General features: G+C 31.5%; 1 protein-coding gene across 4 annotated transcripts; it reads right to left on the bottom strand.

Moving 5' to 3' along the window:
- Positions 1 to 366: 366 nt before the first annotated feature.
- On the bottom strand, positions 367 to 20,304 carry LOC131932445 (cytoplasmic dynein 2 intermediate chain 1). Of its 4 annotated transcripts, XM_059289349.1 has the most exons (36): positions 20,182 to 20,304; positions 18,697 to 18,750; positions 17,731 to 17,779; positions 17,348 to 17,430; positions 17,191 to 17,256; positions 16,984 to 16,998; positions 16,060 to 16,119; positions 15,530 to 15,690; positions 15,161 to 15,382; positions 15,067 to 15,127; positions 14,731 to 14,874; positions 14,467 to 14,595; positions 14,206 to 14,301; positions 13,839 to 13,892; positions 13,683 to 13,703; positions 13,068 to 13,157; positions 12,783 to 12,925; positions 11,971 to 12,203; positions 11,468 to 11,565; positions 10,803 to 10,929; positions 10,547 to 10,632; positions 10,274 to 10,312; positions 9,821 to 9,894; positions 9,410 to 9,485; positions 9,010 to 9,118; positions 8,790 to 8,862; positions 8,439 to 8,464; positions 8,229 to 8,293; positions 6,833 to 6,951; positions 5,772 to 5,859; positions 5,560 to 5,626; positions 5,321 to 5,379; positions 5,133 to 5,178; positions 4,315 to 4,489; positions 3,852 to 3,921; positions 367 to 2,534 (listed from the first exon to the last, which is right to left on the bottom strand). In XM_059289349.1, exons 1-36 carry the CDS (start codon positions 20,194 to 20,196, stop codon positions 2,424 to 2,426), a joined length of 3,204 nt encoding a protein of 1,067 aa, XP_059145332.1. In that variant the 5' UTR covers positions 20,197 to 20,304; the 3' UTR covers positions 367 to 2,423. The 4 variants fall into 4 exon arrangements, with proteins under 4 accessions (XP_059145332.1, XP_059145328.1, XP_059145330.1 ...); XM_059289345.1 differs by having other exon boundaries at positions 15,067 to 15,382; XM_059289347.1 differs by lacking the exon at positions 13,683 to 13,703 and having other exon boundaries at positions 15,067 to 15,382.
- Between the last annotated feature and the right edge of the window lie 1,925 nt (positions 20,305 to 22,229).

Here is a 22,229-nt window from a genome sequence, read left to right as displayed (position 1 = left end):
TTTTTTTCCAAAAAAAAAACAATTTAATTTTAATTGCTGATGTAACACTGCAAGTTTAAAAACAGGTAAACACACTATCAGGTAAACACACTATCAGAAAAACACACTCTGTCAAATACACCTTTAGACAAACACACTAAAACAAACACACAAACATACATAACATACAAACAATTCAGGCAGACACAAAAAGAAATCCAAATTTTTAAAATCAACCACAATAAATACAAAGACACTTAAAACAAACAATCAGACACACACACAAACCCAATCACACTAACAAGAGATACATATACAAACCCACTAAAATCAACACTGAGGCAAAAAGATTTGTAGACATACATCAAAATAAAGGAAAAATTTGAGTCAAGTCAAATATGTTTATTGTACAGAACAAACAAGATATTCAAAGAGCAAACCTAGCCTGTTAAACATTATTTGGTTGTTAATTAGCCATTACTTCATATTTATTAACTGATACAGCCCAGGACTGAAACTGTTAAAATACTTCGCACTGAAGTATCATTCAATGACAATACTAGCTACTGGTTAATGGCTAATCAATATTTAAGCATTTTTCAAAAACCAATATAAAAATAAAATCATAGAAATAATTCACAAATTTAAAAATAATTTTGAAAATGTTCAAGTCATTATCTGGAATGCCAACATTTATCAACAGATCTGTCAGAATGTAAGTCAAAGTCTACACATGGGGAGAATCGTTGATAAATGAAAATATATATTAGCACTAGCAGTTTATACAAATGTCAACAAATATCTGAACGCACATGTAGAAACAGATTTCAATCCTTATGTCAAGACAAATGTCAACTCATGTCATTAAGCAAAAGTACTAGTTTGTCACATTTATTTAGCTGATTTAATTTTCTTAGATTATCAAAACAAAAATTGAGCACAATAAATTAAAAGTTATTTATACAAGTGGCTTGTAAAAAATTATTTAAAAATTTTGTTTTAAACAGACAGAGGTCTATATATGTATATAATTCTGCAGTAAAATGTCAAAGATCTGTTACTCATATGAGAAAAGTTAGTGTAGAAGTGAGACTAGTAGTACACAATATGGTGGGGGCAGCGTGGTCTAGAGGTAGACCGCATACTTGCTAGCGTAAACGTCACAAGTTTTTAAACCTGGGCTCGACACTTTAGATTTTTCATATTTTTTAGTTTATAACAAACATTTATTAAACAAATATTCAAAGTAGATATGTGTTTTGAAACCTAATTAATAATTTATGCAAGAAAAGTAAAATTGCATGTAAATCAAGCAATGTAAAGGAAAAAGATTTCTCATCATTATTCAAATGAGTGAAAGAAAAAAAGCAATAAGATTTACAAAACAAATAAATGAATAAAGTATCACAGATAAGCTAAACAGGTCACTTATACAACACTTTTTTAATTGCAATACTTCAAATTCCAACATAAATAATAGTTTGCTTACAATTCCAAATGAATTCTGGGAATCAAAATAAATAAATTTTAAGTAGATCAATGTGTTTATTGAAAAAAACAACTATTAAATTATTGAAAAACATGTAATTACATTTTTTAAGTTCACAAGTAAAGAAAATTGCTGGTATCTGTTTACCTGGTGTTGTGATACTTACAGATCATGGAGGGATTCAAAGAAATTGTTCATTTCATTCACAAATAATCATTTGTAAGTAATTTAAACAACAAATTAATTCATTGGATTCACAAATTGGATATATAGAAACTGCACATAAGTTAAAGAATTATTTTAACTGATTTAAGTTGTAAAAAAAATATCACTTAGTAAAGACTTTAAGGTTTAATTTATACCTGCAGCTCACCCAAAGGAATCATCTAACTACAGAAAAATTATTCTGAAAAGCTGACATTTTTTTAAAACTGTTTGACTGAACTCCTAAGCTTCAAAGATAATTTGTACATTACACGACCTAAATAATTAATCTCAATTAATAGATGCAGGTTTACACAGGTAAAAATTGATTTGTTGATTGTGTTTCACTATTTTTACCTCAAGATGTTTTCAAACAGCCACCTTACACCAATTTACACTGATTTAGTTAAAATATTTAATCAAGGTATAAAATTTGTAAAGCCTATATTAATTTCAAAAGTAATAAAGAAATATTTTTAAAGTATGATTGCATTGTTTTATGCAACATATAAATAATTTCTTTTACCTGGCATAAATTGATTTCTTTATAAACAACAGTCACAAACTAGATTTTTGTTTTGTTGCTACCTTCCAGCTTTTCAACAACAAAAAGTTCAAAGGGCTCCTACTCTAAACACTATTTTAAATTAAATTTACTGTTGAGCTAGAACACAACAACTAACTTTAAGAGAAATATTTTGATTGACAGCAGTAAAGAAAAAAAGCCAAACAAAAGATCTATAAATGATCTTTAGTATCTGTCCACATATCTAGCCATGAACTCCTCTTCTAAAGGCTGCTGTTCCCTCATCTCATCATTAAGGCTCATCACTTCTACGGCACCATTATTCATTGCAATTACCTACAACAAGAAACAGGCATCATATTTTCATAGAATTTATCATGAACATCACACTGACAAATACAACACTTAAGTGGACATGGCCAGAAAGAAGAGGAACATTTTTCAAAACTAAAGATCCATAGGGAAAATGAAGTGGAGTTTATTTTTATTGACCTCAGCATATCAAGGAATGGTATGGTCAACACTATGCCCAGTCATCTTTTCTTTTCCAATCGTAAGTCAGGTACTTGTCAGAGCTGGGTGACTCAGGGATGTCCTGCAGACTCAAGTCCAGACCGAAATCTAAACTCGAGACTTTTGGGGCAACAGTCGAGAGCTCTACCATATGACCACACCATCCCTCAGTTACAACATGTCCTCAGTCAATAAGGTCCCACAAGACTGCATGTTTTAATAGACGGGCCAGTAACAACATGTCCCCTGTCAATAAGGTCCCACAAGACTGCATGTTTTAATAGACGGGCCAGTTACAAATAAGGTCCCACAAGACTGCATGTTTTAATAGACGGGCCAGTAACAACATGTCCCCTGTCAATAAGGTCCCACAAGACTGCATGTTTTAATAGACGGGCCAGTAACAACATGTCCCCTGTCAATAAGGTACCACAAGACTGCATGTTTCAATAGACGGGCCAGTTACAAATAAGGTCCCACAAGACTGCATGTTTTAATAGACGGGCCAGTAACAACATGTCCCCTGTCAATAAGGTACCACAAGACTGCATGTTTCAATAGACGGGCCAGTTACAAATAAGGTCCCACAAGACTGCATGTTTTAATAGACGGGCCAGTAACAACATGTCCCAAGTCAATAAGGTACCACAAGACTGCATGTTTCAATAGACGGGCCAGTTACATTATGTCCCCAGTCAATAGGGTACCACAAGACTGCATGTTTTGATAGACGGGCCAGTTACATTATGTCCCCAGTCAATAAGGTCCCACAAGACTGCATGTTTTGATAGACGGGCCAGTAACAACATGTCCCCTGTCAATAAGGTCCCACAAGACTGCATGTTTTAATAGACGGGCCAGTTACAAATAAGGTCCCACAAGACTGCATGTTTTGATAGACGGGCCAGTAACAACATGTCCCCTGTCAATAAGGTCCCACAAGACTGCATGTTTTAATAGACGGGCCAGTAACAACATGTCCCAAGTCAATAAGGTACCACAAGACTGCATGTTTCAATAGACGGGCCAGTTACATTATGTCCCCAGTCAATAGGGTACCACAAGACTGCATGTTTCAATAGATGGGCTAGTTACAATATGTCCCCAGTCAATAAAGTGCCAGAAGAAACAAAAACTCACCATGTGTGCCGGCCTAGTGGCGCCACTGGCTAATAAATTTGGATCACCTCCAATTTCCAGAACTGTGGCTCTGAAGTAAACCAAATATCTGTTAGTAAAAGCTTACTAAAGATCTCAATAAAACAACAAATTTGGACCTGGGGTGTGACTAACTTCACATAAAAATAATTGCTTCAAGAACTTATAGCTAAATCATTAACAAATACCAGAAAAACCAAACACTACTACTAGTAGTAGAATGTATATTGACAAAATTATAGGCTTTTTACATTTTAGCTTATGCTGTTATTTTAACTTTGAGAAAAACAAGTTGCTGTTCACACAAAAAATATTAACAAAATTAGTAAGAAATATAAATTTTTCTTCATGACTGTAATGGTTAAAATTTTAAAAAAAGAATATTTAGACAGAATTTAACCATTGATTTCAGGGCAAAAACAAGCTAATAAAGATCTTTTAGTACTTGGCAGTGGTCAGTTTATCCATCTTCACTGGACCCAGTCCATTCTCCACCAGGTCAAACGTGCACACGGCTGAGCTGTCATCTAAAACAAAGAACACGGCCGGCCGACTTTGGGACCATCTGACACTCAGGATGGCCCCGGTCAGAAACTCTTTCCATGTGGCCACTGGCCGCTCTAAAAATATTCACAATTTAGTGTTAATTATTTGAGTCCTTGCATTTAACTGCTAACCCAAAAGTCTCGAGTTCAGATACCAGACTTGAGACTGTTGGATGTCCCTGAGTCCACCCAGCTCTGATAGGTACCTGACTCAGGTTAAGGTGACAAAGATGGCTAGATGAACTCTAATTCAACTGCCCATGTGTCTTGGGTATGAGCAGGAAATGATGATTTGACCCTTTCTTGAATAAACTTTCAGACAAGATGGTCTTTATGGTTTATAATATAAGGTAGTCATCTGTCTTCTATGATAAGATCAGATGGAATTATTTTTTTTGCCAGCACAATACATTGTATTTTCATTTTCTGATTTTTTATCAGGTACTCATCAAAACTGGTTAGTATCAAAACAAGAATGAGAGACTTTTAAGTTAAAAGTTGCAAATTTCATGACTAGATTACACCCGTGATATTGCAGGATTTTGTTAGGGAAGGGCGTGTTTGGAAAAATCTCACACATATATATTCAACTAACGGAAATTTTTAAAATTTTCTGTGATTTAGACTGACCAAATGAAATACCAATATTTCTACTGTTAAAGGTGTATATTTTGAAATCTAAATTAAAATAACAATGTTTTCTGTGATTTAGACTGACCTAATGTGCAGTGAAATAAATGTAGGGTTCCATCCTGGCAGCCAGCCTAAAACAAGATTTTATACATGTTAGCCACCACAGAAAGAAACAACTGATATATTTAGTCAAAAGTTCATGTATATGGAACCAATCTGCATGATTTAAAAAATATAAAATCTAAAACATAAAAGTTAAGAGTGAAAACGTACCAAAAAGTAAGGCAGCCCAAATGGAGAAAAATCTAAAGCTGTAATGGGTACTGGAGAATCTGTAATAATTATGCATTTAATTTTTTTTATTTATTTTTTTAGAAGTGTGTACAGATTATTATTATAAAGTTCATTTCTACAAATTAAGTTCATTTAAATTTAAATAAACAATTCAAGATCAAACTTGTGCAATGAGTGGGAAAAAGAAATTATATTGTTATAGAATAGAATTTACTCACCAACTACAGAAGAGTGGTAGTGTGGATAGGCTCCCTTGCCAAACCTAACCCCATGTACAACACAGCCCTATAAAATACAACATTTTTTTTTCCTATGTTGCCAATTAAACATTTCCCCATAATTAAAAAAATACAATCTTTTCTAATTAATGATTCAATTTAAAATAATAATAGACCAAGATAAGAAGTTTATTAAATTCAGGTAGACTTACTGCATCAGTAGCTACATAAAAATGATTCAAATCTCCAGGATTCAAACGTAAATCTAAGGCCTTCAACTCCTCAGAATTGGATAAATATCTGTAAGATGAGTCAAGATGTTATCTAACATTCAATTATTTAAATTAACAAAAATGTCTCATGTTTATTCAGTCAAATGTAAATTGCTCAAAAAAAAAAATTTATTAATCTTATTCAGCTTTGCACATCACAGTCTCAGTTGATATCAAATATTTACCCTCATTTGTATTCAAGCAATAATGACCAGAGGTGATTTTTATGATAATTAACATATTTATTTATTTAGTAAGTTAGGGTTTTTATGTATTATGTTAACTACAACCCACTTTTAAATGCATCTTTGTTAATAAAAATATATGAGACACTATAGTCAAATGTTAGATGATTTGGCTGCAGCCAAAAGGTATTGAGTTCAGATCTCAGTTCGGACTTGTGACTGTAGGACATCCCTGAGTCCACCCAGCTCTGATGGGTACCTTTCTTACATAGGGGAAAATAAAGGTGGGTGGGCATAGAGATGACTACCCTTCATATGCCAATGTCAAGAAAAATCTGAACTCTACTTCATCCAGTGGCGTAGCCAGGATCATCTCAAGGGGGGGGTTCCAATTTTTACCCGGGGACAAACTTTCGATTTGCACCCCCCCCCCCCTCAAACTTTCGATTTGCACCCCCCCTCAAACTTTCAATTTGCACCCCCCCCCTCAAACTTTCGATTTGCACCCCCCTCAAACTTTCGATTTGCACTCCCCCTCATACTTTTTATATATACCGAGGGGTCTATGGGGGGGGGTTATGACCCCCCCCTAACCCCCCCTGCCTACGCCACTGACTTCATCTGCACAATGGATTGCTACACCTAAAGAGCAATCTTTACTTTCTTTACTATTAAAAATCTATAATCAAAATAATGTCAAATAAAAATAACTTCATAATAAATAATTGAAATTTTGTTATGTTGATGTGGATAGTGTAAGTCTATGTATATATTGCCAGGCTAGAGGGTTAACGACAACAGGAAATGATTCCGTACCTGTTTGGGTTGGTCAAAACAATGGAGGAGCTCCTCAAAAGTTTGATCCTCCCCCCTGGTGCCAGACCAAGTTCATTTTCTGATCCTGCTGGGTCAGTGCCAGAGATCTCAGCCACAACCTGGTAAAGTAGCAATACACAGTAGGTAACACAACATAGCAACATAAAGTAACAATACACAGTAGGTAACACAACATAGCAACATAAAGTAACAATACACAGTAGGTAACACAACATAGCAACATAAAGTAACAATACACAGTAGGTAACACAACATAGCAACATAAAGTAACAATACACAGTAGGTAACACAACATAGCAACATAAAGTAACAATACACAGTAGGTAACACAACATAGCAACATAAAGTAACAATACACAGTAGGTAACACAACATAGCAACATAAAGTAACAATACACAGTAGGTAACACAACATAGCAACATAAAGTAACAATACACAGTAGGTAACACAACATAGCAACATGAAGTAACAATACACAGTAGGTAACACAACATAGCAACATAAAGTAACAATACACAGTAGGTAACACAACATAGCAACATAAAGTAACAATACACAGTAGGTAACACAACATAGCAACATAAAGTAACAATACACAGTAGGTAACACAACATAGCAACATAAAGTAACAATACACAGTAGGTAACACAACATAGCAACATACAGTAACAATACACAGTAGGTAACACAACATAGCAACATAAAGTAACAATACACAGTAGGTAACACAACATAGCAACATAAAGTAACAACACACAATAAATAATAAACAAAGTAATAACACACAATAAATAACAATCAAACTAATAAAAAATGCCACAATGTAGCAATACAAAGTAACAATAACACAATGTAGTAATATAAGATAAAAATAACACAACGCAACAAATAACACAATGTAGGAATATAAGATAAAAATAACACAATGTAACAAATAACACAATGTAAAAATTACACAATGTAACAAGACACAAGATGTCAAGTTATAGTACAAAAAAACAACACAGACAACATCATAAAAAATGTGGTAATAAGACATTTTAGATTTGCCGTAGTAGGATAGAATAGAAGGGGTGGGCTGGCAGTGGTGGTACTCTTTTCAATAAGCAGAAATCAAGAGATGACAGCATGCAGTTCCCTATATAAGCATTTATGTAAATAGTATCTGAAAAACTGAGTTATTCATCAATATGTATGACAATACACGCAGCTGAAACATTACAAAGTGCTTTTGGTTGCCAGATTAAAACCTTTATATACAAGTCAAATATTTTACTGTTTGCTTATGATTTTATTTTTATCATGTTCACTTTTATCAACAACAAAAAAAGCAAAATTAAATCGTAACAAAATAAATTTCAAATGTATATGTACCCAAAAGTTAATGACTGCCCTTTCTTCTACTGAAGACAGCTGGAATGACAACCCAGAACTGGATTCTGGAACATAGAAGTACAGAAAACATTAAAATGATTTAACTAAAACTAAATCAATTTTTAGGATATATTTTTTTTATAAATTATTTTGACGATAAGATTTTACAAATTGCTGATGACTAGGAATTCATCAAAACAAAGTTTTTACCTGTTGTAGAATCATCCTTTTGAGATCTGTAAAGAAAAATGTGAGATAATATTTTTCTTTTCTGTTACACTGACGTGAATTTACAAAATTTTCAAAATTTCCAACTTAAAATAATAAAATTAAAATAATAGAAGTTTTAAACTGAGGCATTGTAAACAATATCAATCTATTAACAGTTAAATAATTGTGTAAATATCCTCATATATAGATCAGCAACAAATGCACATCAGTGACCAATCCACAAAATATTTGTGTAACTAGCAGCATATACACAGTGCGGCCTATCATACAACAATTTCTAGAGGCTTAGGAAAAAAAAAAAACAGGGTTAAATTAAGTTTTTTGACTTACCCAATTACTTGAGCATAGACAGGAGCTATAGCTACAACAGGGCTGTGATGGTTCTCTGACTCCATGATACCAGCTGTAGAAAGTTTAAGGGATTCAAGTGTGTTTAGGTTTCCTAGTTAAGTTGGATACAAACATACAAATACTGTACATAATATACATACCAGATCTAGGTACAACTACACATATAGAAACGTAAACTTAATCATCAATTGCAACCTACCAGAATTGTAGGTTGGGAAACGGATTAGATATTTTTCCCCCTCCACAACCAGGTTCCTGTGCAGTGACACAGGCTCTCTGAGATCCCACAGTGCAACTGACCCATCATACTGTTCAAAGAGTTTATTTTTGTTAAAATAAATAGTAGCATACCTAATAAAACTAGAAATCAAGAAGTTTTAAAATTTTGTTAACGCATAAGTGATCTCTCAAAATTATTGTAGGATCAGCTTTTGCGTAATGTATTTTGATTTTTTTTTTAACTACGTTAACTTTACATTTAGTTTAAAGAAAAAAAATTAAAAAGTCAATTTATTTTTCTGATGTAGATGTATTGAAATAGTTTGAGAAAATGTGAATGTCTTAGTTGTTGAGTCAGTGAATGAACATAACAGACTCACCATGCCGGCAAACACTAGTGTTGCTTTTGTCGGACTGAAACAAACTGATGTTATTTTCATAGAGCTCCCACATATCCTAGAAGTTAAAAGAAAACATAAAGTTCACATTTTAGTAGCATTCACTTTCAAGAAACTTTTACAAATCAAAGTTGATGTTTAAAAATTGCCCTTTTAAAAGTTCAGTATGTCAAACTAAATGCAAATGGTACACAGAATGGAAAAGGGCAATGCAATAGAACATGGACATTTATAGAACAAGGCCATCAATGGTACAAGGCTGTGAATGACAAATACTAGTCTGTTAACACCAAGGATTTTAGCCATAATTTGATCTTACAGCTCAATTCTAAAATCTCATGAAGAGATTGCTCCAGTACTTATTAATAGTAAAACTGCTGAAGAAAATAATACCTGAATGGATATGTTGGTTGTGATATATTCCAAACACAAATAATGGACAGTTTCTCTAATGCAGATTTTGTCTTCTGTGAAAGATAAGGCAAATATTGCAGTACATGTATTAAACATATTAATTAGGTGCATATAACTTGTAAAAATGTTATATTTAGAATTATTTCTAGTATAGTTTAGTCCTTAATTATTAGGTACCAGTAGCGTAGGCAGTGGTGACAAAGTTATGTCCATACCCTTGGTGGGCACACTAAAATTAATGAAACAGCACTGGTAATAAAGGTTCTTAATAGCTCAACCCCACTTCCATTCCATGTAGTCATGCTCAACACTTAACGATTATTAAGTGAAAACTAATTAAATTATAATATGAAATGTTATGGACGAATAAAATATAAAATAAATGAAAATGACTAGATTCAACAATATTTTAAACTATACAGAAAAACTTACATTATCTACAGATGATGAGCCAGATTTTTCAGCATTTTTCTTTTGAAACAAAACAAAAATTTGAATTAACTCAGCATAAAATTTAAGATGTAATTTGAATTTTTTTATTTAGTACATGTAAATGTATTAAACTTAATGCAAAATTACAATACATATGTTTTGGCTACATTCGCTGATTTAGATCAGATTCAAAACTTCAATTTGATCAATACATTTTTATTTCAATTCTTTGTAAGTACATGTTACATAATAATGTTTAAAAACTATGACTACCTGAGGATTATTCACAGTTGGAGAATGGACGGATATCAAAAAGTTTGGCTCCGATTGACAAAATGAAAGTGCTTCAACATGTCGATCTAGAATTTTAAAATGTTCTCATTAACATTCAAGGTAATAATACATTTTTGTATTAAATATTTAATTTTTCCTAATGATTTTGTTTATCTCTGATCTGGCTTGTTATCAAGACTATTTGAGTTCCCTAAAATGAACCACATAAACAAACACAATTGTTAATGAAGCTCACCTTTCAAGAGACCTGGCATGCCAAGTTGGAAAGACTTTTTACTGAAACTTGTTTTAGGTTTGCTATCTTTTCTCTTCTCCTCATCAGAACTGCTCTTGGACTCTTCATCCAATATGGTGAATAAAAACTAGGCAAAAGAAAGACTGCATTCAGTGTTTCATAAAACAAAACATTTTTTGTTGCTTAAATATTAATTTTTTATTTTTGTGTTGTCATTTTTCATTTGGCCTAAAGTTATTTAACTCCAAAAACATCAATTTAATTCAAACTAAAAAAGTCTGAGCCAGGGTAATTTGATGTCACTCCTTAAGTTCTTCTAACTGGAGAGTATTTTTCTTTTACACAATTCCAGAAGTTTTGAAAGTAGAATTTATTCAACTATCATATATTTATGTACTAAATTAAGATTTTAGTATCAGTGAAACAACAAACACTACCATTACAAAAATATATCTGACTTTTCCCCAAAAAACTTAAAATTTATAATTTCCAATGATAGCTAAAGTAAAAGTTTAAAAAAAAGTACAAAGTGCTGACCACAGCTTCCTTTTGTATGCCGAGGTCAAGAAACATATGAACTCAACTTCAATTCTTAACTTTTTCTTTACCTTAATGACAGCTAGCCAAAATAATCAGATAATTAAATTTTATGTGAACTAATTTACCTGGCCAACCTTTTCCAAAAATAAATACAGCTTTTCAGGATCTGTTGGTCCACTAGTTTTATCTACATCACTTGCAGACTGAACATTTATTCCCTCCCCTGAAAGACAAGTTAATTTTATTTGAATTCAGTTTCTTAAAAACTCTTAAAAACTAAAACCTTATAGTTTGTTCAATTTTTAAATATTGTACTGTATGTTTAACATTGTTGTGAACTAAAATTGCATCAAGCATCAAATATATTTACAATTAATCTGAGTATGCATATTAGAATCTAGTCCAAATTTTTTATTTTAAATTTCTACAGAGTGTTTTTAAAATTAAGAATTCCTAAGTAAGAAATAAAAAATTTTATGATTCCTATTACACTTTTAGCTTAAATGAAAGTAGTTAACCCAATTCACAGTTTACATTTTTTATTCAGCCAATCAAATCGTTCATTCCCTAAATGTAAGTAGTTAACCTCATTTAGCTTAAAATTAGAATCAGCCAATCAAACATTTACCTCCTACAGCAGTTTCATCATCAGGCGGATGCTGGGTCCACTTGTTCAAGCTTTCAACCTCCTCCGTCTGGACATCCTTATCAGCATCATCATCTCTTGTTTGCACGTAGGCTTGCTTTGTGTCCGAGCGTCCAAATGTGCGCATGTAGATCTGATACTCCTGCACAGGAGGGAGGTCAAACATCTCGTACCTTGCTACGTCCAGTTCAATCAGCTTGGACAGGTCTTCAAATCTAAAAAGTTTACACAGTAGAGTTTATCTGTTTTTGTGACCCCAGCATTTGAAGAGATTATGTGGTCAGCACCATCCCCACCTTTACTAGTCAGATACCTATGAGAACTATGTGGACTTAGAGACATCTGAAAGACTTAAGTCTGGGAGCTGAATTCTAGAACATTCTAGTAGGTAATCAGATATTTTGTTAACATCTTCAAACAATAAACGCTATAAATATAATGAATATATTTTATAATAAATTTTAACATAAAATTTTCATAACAAATAAAAGTTTTCTTTATTATGCAGAAAAATGTATATATTATTTTAATTAAATATTTTTTAAAAATTAAATATAACCATGAGTCTGAAGCTCAAAGCAAAGTGGTTTATAGGTAAAACAGGCAAAATGATCACTACATAATGTATATGAATATAATGGACATTATTTTAAATATTCATTATCTTTAGTGAAATCATAAATAGCTGTGTCACATAGAATTATTGAACATTATGTTCTAAAAGCCATGTTAGCCTTAAATAGCCATCAAAGTAAAAACATGATGATTTTAACGAGTAAAAATAATAATTTCACCTCTTACGAGTTTTCCCTGCGATTGTGTTACTCATTACTCGTTGCTTAGCTGATACGAAATTGATAAATGACTTTGTTTTCGATGTATTCTTTTGTACAGGTTCACTGTAATCTCTACTCTCTTTCAGGCGATCATCGTCCGTCTAAACACAAGAAAATTGTGAAAACTGCTCTAAAACAACTTAGAAATTCAACAGTTCAAAAACCAAAGCACTGTAAAATTTAGAGACAAGAGTGATGATTTTTTTTTTATAAAACTGCCAAAATCCATTACTAATAACTTACAGAGTCAGACCAGTTGGATTTGCGAGAGATCGAGGCCAAACGATTATTTTCCTCATCTATAGCTCGCAGTACTTCTTCCATTTCTCCTCCCTGTTAAATGTGAAAACATTTACCAAACTATACTAAAGTTTTTTATAACCATTTTATATATCCTGAACACTTTTTTAAATTTAAATAATATGAGTTCTCAGTAGACTGTTTACTCTAAATTTTAATTCTTATTATTGTAAGTATTTCATCATTTAATGACCAACAAAATTATTTATTTCCTGATAATTAAAATCTTTAAAAAATTTAAATAAAAAGGAATTTGAGTTTTTAGCATTTTAGAACTTTAATAAAAAATATCTGAGCAAGTCACAGGACATTTTTTTTAACTTAGTATCAATAAAATTTAAAAGAATAATTTTTAAATTCATGTAATATTTACCTAAAATGCTTTTACAGCAAGGTGAATAAATAACTAAACCAAAACAACTCATACAAAAATAATAAACCCTTACAAATTTCAATAACTTATGAACATATTTTTATTATTTAATTTTTAACTAGAAATCACTGTAGAGTTTAAAAAAACATAATCCAAAGGTAAATATAGAAACCAACACTATTCACCTTATCAATATGTTTCCTCCTCTAAGCATGTAAAAAATGTCACATCCATTAAAACATATTATTTAATTTTCAATTCGAATAGCAACACTGAACTCTCACTATAATGATTCTGACACTTTTTCTTGATGAAAAGAAATATATTACTATATTTAATACCTCTTTTCTGTCCGAGTCTCCATCAACATCATCTTCAAAGTCATCATCATAATCCTGTAAAAAAAAGGGTTTTAGACATACAACTTAAATTTAGGCTGTTTCTATCATATAAATATTTTTTTACTAATGACTGGGTGTACATTTTTAATAATAGGAACAGAATTAATTTCTTTCTAAACAAGCTAAACAAAACATGAAAATAGAAATTTTTGTGTTTATCTGCCACTGAATATTTTTTAAAAGAACTTTATAAGTAAACTCTAGTAATTAAAAAAATGTTTCACATTAGATTAACCAAAACTTGCTTTTAAAAACTGAAAATCTGGTCACTGCTGAACATTTTGATAATAAATTTATTTTCAATCACCTCAAAATCTTCTTCATAATTGTAAGCATCCTCTTCATTTTCTTCATCTTCCGCATCTTTCCTGCGATGACTGGAGCCCAATTCTTTCTCAGATTCCTATTCACAAATTATTAAATAATCTACATTGAAATGGCTGTTATGATAAAACATTGAAGGGATATAAGCCTACTGTACTACACACTTATTGAGGGTTCAAAAAATTATTAAAGACAATCTATTTAAACAGCAGTTTTAAGCAATGTTAGAGTAAACATGTTTGACCTGGTGGTGTCTGCTACTTTGTCTTTTCGGTTCTTGTTTTATTTCGTGCTCCTCATCATAATCTCTGCCCCGATGTTTCTCTGAGCTTCTCTGCTTTTTCTCATCTCTAGATTCACCCTTTTCTTTTTCCTAGAAAATACAAAAACTTCATTATTTCCACAAAACATAAGTGTAAAATTTTCCATATTTTATTTAAGTAAAAAATATTTTCTAATTAAAAACCATTTTTATTTTCTTTCGAAGAAATTGTAATATTTTTGTTACTTCTTTTCTCCTGTGATGCTCCTTATCCCTCTCCTTCTCTCTATCCTTGTCTTTATGTCTTGTCCCAGTGTCACTCTCTTTGTCCTTCTGTTTCTCTCGCTCATGCCTCTCTCTCCTCTCTTGCCTTCGTCTTTCACGTTCCAACTAAAACCACAGAAAAAAAACGGATGAATGACAGTCCAAATATATCAGAACATAATGTAAAATTGTGCTGCCATTAATAAAAATTTAAGTACAGTTGATTTATTTTTAAGCATAGACAGTAAGCAAAAGTATGACAATGAGTAATTATTAATTAATTAATCTAGCCAATAATTTTGTGAACATTTCTCTAACCTCTTCATCGTCCACGGTATTTTTGGTCTTGAGTTTGGTAGATTCATCTTTATGCCTGCGCCTCTCACTGCCCTCATCCTCCTTATGCCTGCGCCTGTCACTGCCCTCTTCTTCCTTATGCCTGCGCCTCTCACTACCTTCGTCCTCCTTATGCCTGCGCCTGTCACTGCCATCTTCCTCCTTATGTCTACGTCGTGATGAGCTATCTTCCTCTTTGTGCTTCTGTTTCCTCTCCTCATCCCCAGCTTCTCGTCGACGCCTGTGTTCCCTATCTTCAGCTTCTTTATGGCGTCTTTCTCTATCTTTATCCAGCTTTCTACAAAGTAAAAAAAAATGTATCATTAAGTCATTGTAAAAAATTATAATATAATTAGTTTCCCCATCCTGAATAGCCAGCTGTAAAGAAAATTAACTAGTTCAGATACACTTATTCATAAAGAAAATTACTAAATGTCTGAAATACCTGTCTCCCTCCCTGCCATCTTTTGTTTTTTGAGATTCTTCAGTTTTATTTCTTCTTTCTCTATGTCCTTCTTCATCTCTGTCTCTGTGCCTCTTTTTTCTATCCTCATCATCATCAGTTATCTTTACAGATTTACTTTCTTTTGGTCTTGATTTTTTTTCCTATGAAACCAAATTAAAAAAAAAAATTCAAAAAGAATTTACTTTTAAAAAAATAAAGTTTCCACAAAAGGAATACAATTTCAATGCTTGATAATAATGTTTAAGGTAATCATTTCTCAAGAATAAATCTCTGTTTTTAAAATGTTAATAGATATTTGACTCATGTTTGAAAACAGAATCTTTTTTTGCTAGTTCTTTATATTTTAATCCTTTAACAATTCTATTCAAACATTACAAACTTGGTCCCACAGACATTTCGCTCTTTCATTCTTCTCCCAAACATTTCCCTTTTTTTCTTCTCTCAAACATTTACCTCTTTCATTCTTCTCTCAAACATTTCCCTCTTTCATTCTTCTCCCAAAAATTTACCTCTTTTGTCCCTCCCTCTCTTTTAGCTCTTCGCTCTTGTCGTAACCTCTCTCTCTCATCCTAAGTAAGATTACATAAGAGTTTTATAGATTTTACATTCATTAAAGTGTTGATGAGAACATAAAAAGACCGGAGAAAGTTAAGTGTAAGAAAACATAATAAGCTGTGAAGAGTAATGTTTAAGATCGTCAAAAATGAATGATATGATTATACTAAGAAAACAAGAGGACTAGTGTGAACAGTGACAGTGTTCATTGAAACATTGTGATGTAATCAAAACAATAATAAAAAATATGAGAATCTCCATAGTTATGCCATAATTTTTAAAACATTGTAAAATCAGAACTTTAAATTTGAAAAAAACATCCTAAGTAAAAATAGGCAATAGCCTACATCCTAAGTAAGAATAGGAAATAGTCTTGTACATTTTACATTCATAAAGTGTTAATAATCTGAATTAAAATGAGAACATAAAAAGATATGGGAAAGATAATCTTTTAATTAAACAAACCATAATAAACTATCAAGAATGATGTTTAAGATCTTCAAACATGAATTATATAATTATACTAAGAAAATAAGTGGACTAGTCTGAACAGTGACAGTGATCATTGAAATTTTTCTTTATTAGTGATGTCATCAAACCAGTATTAAGAAATTTGAGAAACTGCAGAGGTACACACAAAAATTGACATAATTTTTAAAAATTGCAGTGGTGCAAAATTGTAAGATTAGAACTTTAAATTTGGAAAAATATGTGAAAATGATTGTTATAAACTATTTTTTTTTAAATTGGTGTTATTTTTTTAACATCACGCTCTAACAAATATGTTGAAATATATTTTTGATGTATCTGTTCTCAAGAAATTTTGAAAAGTAAATCAAAATTTTCAATGACAAAGAATATTCCATAAATATACATACAGAACCAACTGCTGTCTAGATTGGAAAAATTGGGTAAAGAATTAACATTTAGGGATGACAAGGCTCAACATGAAATATAGAAGTGACTTTTGTATTTTTCTCTAGGTATGCTTACTTGAAGTAACTAATAATACGATAACTTTCATGTCAAGTGTAAATAAAACCACATTAGAAAACCTTGAACAACACAAGGAAAAGTTATTTTACCTCTGTAAGTTCAACCTTTTCACCTGGGTCTCCCTGATCTCTGTGACGTCTTACTTTTCTTTCATCCTGGGGGACATTTACAAATATATTTGCAATCAAAAGGCTTTCAAAATGTATGTACAATTAGCTATGAAAAAGCTACAAAATATTTCATTACCTCCTCCTTTCTATGAGACCTTTTCTCCTCATCTTTCCTGCGCTCTGATCCATTTAAGTCTTCCCTGTGATGTCGACGTTCACCTGACAAATTGAAAATTTCCTTTTTACAAGTTTTAAAATAAACAAAAAGGACTAATGCAATAAAAATAACTGCCTCACTATAAAGGAAACCTAATAATAAAGGATTAACCTTGACTTCTAAAACCATTAATGGAGATGGATAGGATATACCATGTGCACAACAGGAGCTAATATTGCAATGCAAATCTAAATTGGAAGTAAAGTGGCAAAAACACTAACAATCATGTAACGTGTTAACAGAAAAATATTTAAAATTATAACACTGCATTTATGTCTGAGAATACTGATCAATAAACCTACCATCATCTTCTTTTCTCTTTTTACTATGATGGGTGTCATCCTTTGAACCCTTAATGAAATAAAGAATTAACTTTAAAAAAACATAATATAATTTTAAGGCAATGTTTAAACAAATGAGTATTTCGATCCTAAAATGTAGGGCTAAGCTAAAATGAGTTCACAGTAGAAAATAAACCAGGACTGATCTCCCTAAACTTTCTCGAATATTCTTATATAAAATAACAGGGGATGGGAACTCGGGCTATAGACATGATTTTTAATCCATTTTAAATAGTTAAAGTTTTAAAAATAGAATAAAATCTCGTAGACAAATTAATTGCACACCAAGTGAACGCCAAATAAAAAAGTGCATAATAGTGCGCAATATTATTAGTACTTTAAAAATTTACATTTGTTTTTTGAGAAATCGGAAGTAGCATAAATTACTACTTCCGGTCAACGGAAATTACTCAAAATTTAACAGAAGGTAGAGAATTAGATCTTTTACTTACATGTGAAATTTCATTTATCTATCTAAAATAGTACTCGTTATAGGCTTTTGAAAAATTCAAAGTAGGAAAAGTACCACTTCCGGTTAACGGAAATCGCTCAAAAGTTGATACGGATCTACGATTTTGATAAAATACTTATATATGAAATTTCATCAACCTAGCTGTAACGGTACTCAAGTTATCGTGTTTACACACATACACACAGACAGACAGACACACAGACATACGGACAAGATTGCAAAATTATGTTTTTCCGTATCAGTGAGGTGTAAAAACGTCGAGATTTGTAAAAATCTCGATTTTTTTTTTTTTGCACGATTACAAAACTTTCTCTATACTTCGTATATACGAGAAAGTAAAAAGGATGTAATTTACTTTTAATTACAAAATATTATCCATTTAAAATATTTAATCATAAATTATAAGTAATTTTAAATTTAAAAAATTTGCTTGTTTATGTAAGTACAAGTTTAACCTTTAAAGCTTTATTCAGTTCTGCAGGGGTCCACGTATCATCCTTGGGTCTTCGCTGAAAGTAAAAATGTAACTCTATTTATAGTGAAATTTTCCTCTAGTCTGATTAGTGTAAACTAATTTTAAAAGGCAACTTAAACAATATACTTCCCTGCTACCCCTTAAATAAAATGCTACTGTATTGTGTTATGGGGTAGCTAAATATTTGATAAGTTTAAGCCATTTTGGCTAACCATATTCCCATTTGATTGTTTGTATCCCCCCTAGTTTTGGAAAAACATGTTCAAATGGCAATGATGGTTTAAATTAAGGATTTTGTATGAGTAACCTGAATAGCCATTCTAAAATATATACTGTTAACTAAGACCTATATTCTGCGAGCAGGTCACATAATGTATAACATTTTTTCACTGGAGTTGGGCATGTGAAAATCTGTCAAAAATTGTCTGTGTTCCATGGCAAATGAATGAAAGAGGATGTGTTTAATGTAAAAACTAAATTTATATTAATGAGCACCAATAACAGTCTTAATAACAATTACAAAATTATAATCAGTTTAACAGTCAAATTTTATATTGTCAGTGATTATCAACTTTTTACATAAATCACCATAATGATGGCAATAATAAGTACCAATCAGAAAGGGTGAAGGGCAAGGACATATGTAATCGGGCATGAGGCTATTTGGTTGTATGCAAAATAGCATCAAGCACATTGTTTATATAATAGTTTAAATCCTGATTTTAGCTATATAGTTTCTACATTTATTCCTAAGATATATAATTATATAAAAAGCTTTTGTCAAAAGTCAAGTGTTATAAAAAATATTTGAAAATAAAAGAGAAATTTAGTTATTAAATCTAGATTGGAATTGTCCCTGAGTCCACTCAGCTCTGATGGGTACCTAACTCATGTTAGAGAAAGTTAAGGCAGGTGGGCATGCTGCTGACCACACTATCGCTACTTATGCAGAGGTCACTGAAGCAGGTAAACTCTATTGCACCTGCCTTTTGGACTGTAAGGTTCAACAGAGTACTTTACTTTTTTACAGGGTGACAATATCCGGCATCAGAGATGGGGGTGAGACCAAATTTTAGTATGTCATATATAAATAATAATATATATAAATAAATATATAATATATTTTATTTAAAATACAGTACAGGCCTTAGCGCGGCTTAGGCCTCCTAAAGTCGTTAGCAGAGGGGATGATACCCTGAGTTATATCACTGGGTGGGACCCCACCTCGACCAGTGATGCCATTCTATAGAACGACCAATGACTAACAGACAATATTCTACCCACTGCACAGAGTACTTTTATAAGTACTTTCGTTTATTACCACCAACTGTGACAAACAATCACAATTTTTTATTGTATTTTATTTTAATTTTGCTACATTCTTCTAAATTGACTCTATATTCTACGATTAAATTACAATTTAGAATATTCAGATAGATTCTAATAGACTTGGGTAGAACTTTACATTTTCAGATGGCATGCTAATATTGTCACAAATTCAACCATGTGCAGATTAATTTAGTATTAAAGGTTAATGTTATGAATTGGAACCAGAGATGTTTACTATCTCTAACGCCGCCATATTTCAACAAAGGTATTTACAGAAATAAAGCTGAATTTTGCGACATTACAATGTTTAAAATTTGTTTACAGTTTATAATATATCAAAAGATTAATAAATACATTTTAAACCTTGAAATATGATAGTAGATTTACTAATGTTTTCTATCACTTATGTTTATTTTATATACTTTATATTTATTTAATTACGACACTGACATGGTTGCCAAATTGGCTACTAAGTTCTTTAATTCAATTTCCATAAACAATTTAACATAAAGTAAGAACATATGTGTTTAATTTTCCGTTAGTATTGACGAAAGTGTTAATTCTTAGATTGTTTATTATTTCATAACTAACAAAAAAAATTTGTCCAACGTCAATAACTGCGCAATAGAGAGTTCGTATTAACAATACCGAAAATCCCCATGAATTTCACTTGGAAAAATTTAAGAAAGTCTGCAATCTAAAAATGTGCAAAAAATGTGCATTAAAAAACATACAATGGGCACATATATCAGACTAGATCCAAGTGACTGAGAAGGCTCTCACATAACTGCAAAAACACATCCCAAAAATATATTGCCATAATCCTCACACCCCCCCCCCCTCCTAAGTTACATTTCCTTGACATCCCTATTTACATTCTTTTTTTAATGAGTTGTTTCCCTTTCGTATGGGGTAAAGTTGATCAGCCGATCCTACACTATTCTCAACGACACTGTCGTTGAGTGGCTTATCAACAGTGTCGGTATATAATAACGCTATAGATTTTTTCTCATTTGATTCTGTCGTTGAGACTCTAATTATAGTTATAAACTGTAAAAACTAGCTAACGGAATAAAACCATTTCGATTAATTAATCGCTTACAATATTTAATATAAGAAAAATTAAACAACAATTCATTTTACAGAGCTAATAATAATTAATATTATAAAAAATGTATCTTCTGTCTTTAAAATTGAAAATTAAATTATTTTTAGCAATATAAATTAATACAGTGGATTGCTGAATTTAATTGTGATCATAGTTATGATTAATTTTAGAGATTGTATGATTAATTTATACACAATTTAGAATTACAGAATATTGATTATTCGGTACAGAAAACATTAGGGTAGAGATTACTAAACGATATAATATAGGATTATGTAATATAGAATATATTAGTATATTATTATAGAATCTAGGCTATACAACAAGTAATACATGATATGATTGCAAAATAGAAAAAATACATAATATAAAAGCCCATTTTTTAATCGAATTTAAGACTCATTTCGTTTACAATATGTTATTACAAATATAAAATTGCAGAATACGTAATAGCTATTTTTATCGAATTTATACATAGAATGTGCTATATAATCTTAAGAACATGATTATGTAGTGGCGTAGGTACAAGGTGTGCCAAGGGGCTATACCCTCCCCCGATATATATATATATATATATATATATATATATATATATATATATATATATATATATATATATATATATATATACATATACATATTTACTGTACTCAAGTAGTACCCCTAACCAGAGGCGTCACAAGGTTGGGGGGCGGGGCTGAGGACTGCGCAAGGTGGCAAAATTTCGGGGGTGACACCATGGCGAAAAATAGCAAAATATATAGAAGAAGTAAGCATTTTGCCAGTTCAATAAATGACTAATGAGAGTTAACTGTACTAATAACTGACTGCAGATAAAAAAAAAATATACAATTAACTGTGCACGTTTAAAAACTATCACCCAGGGGGGGGGGGTGAGGGGAGATGACACAAACTGCAAAATGTACAGGTAAATACATGCTTGTTGAATTTTTGGATAACAGATTTGCTAAGCGACGACCGGAGAGAGGCTGATACCAAAATCTAATATTTTACGATGAAAACAATGCTTTTTTTCACATGAATTAATAGGTGGATTATGTGCAAAATTTGACGCC

The sequence above is a fragment of the Physella acuta genome, unplaced genomic scaffold (assembly GCF_028476545.2).
Source record: "Physella acuta isolate Inbredline_101_S28 unplaced genomic scaffold, ASM2847654v3 ptg002179l, whole genome shotgun sequence".
Taxonomy (NCBI): domain Eukaryota; kingdom Metazoa; phylum Mollusca; class Gastropoda; family Physidae; genus Physella; species Physella acuta.
The sequence above is the reverse complement of the archived record's forward strand: the minus strand, read 5'-3'. Positions and strand labels throughout refer to the sequence as shown.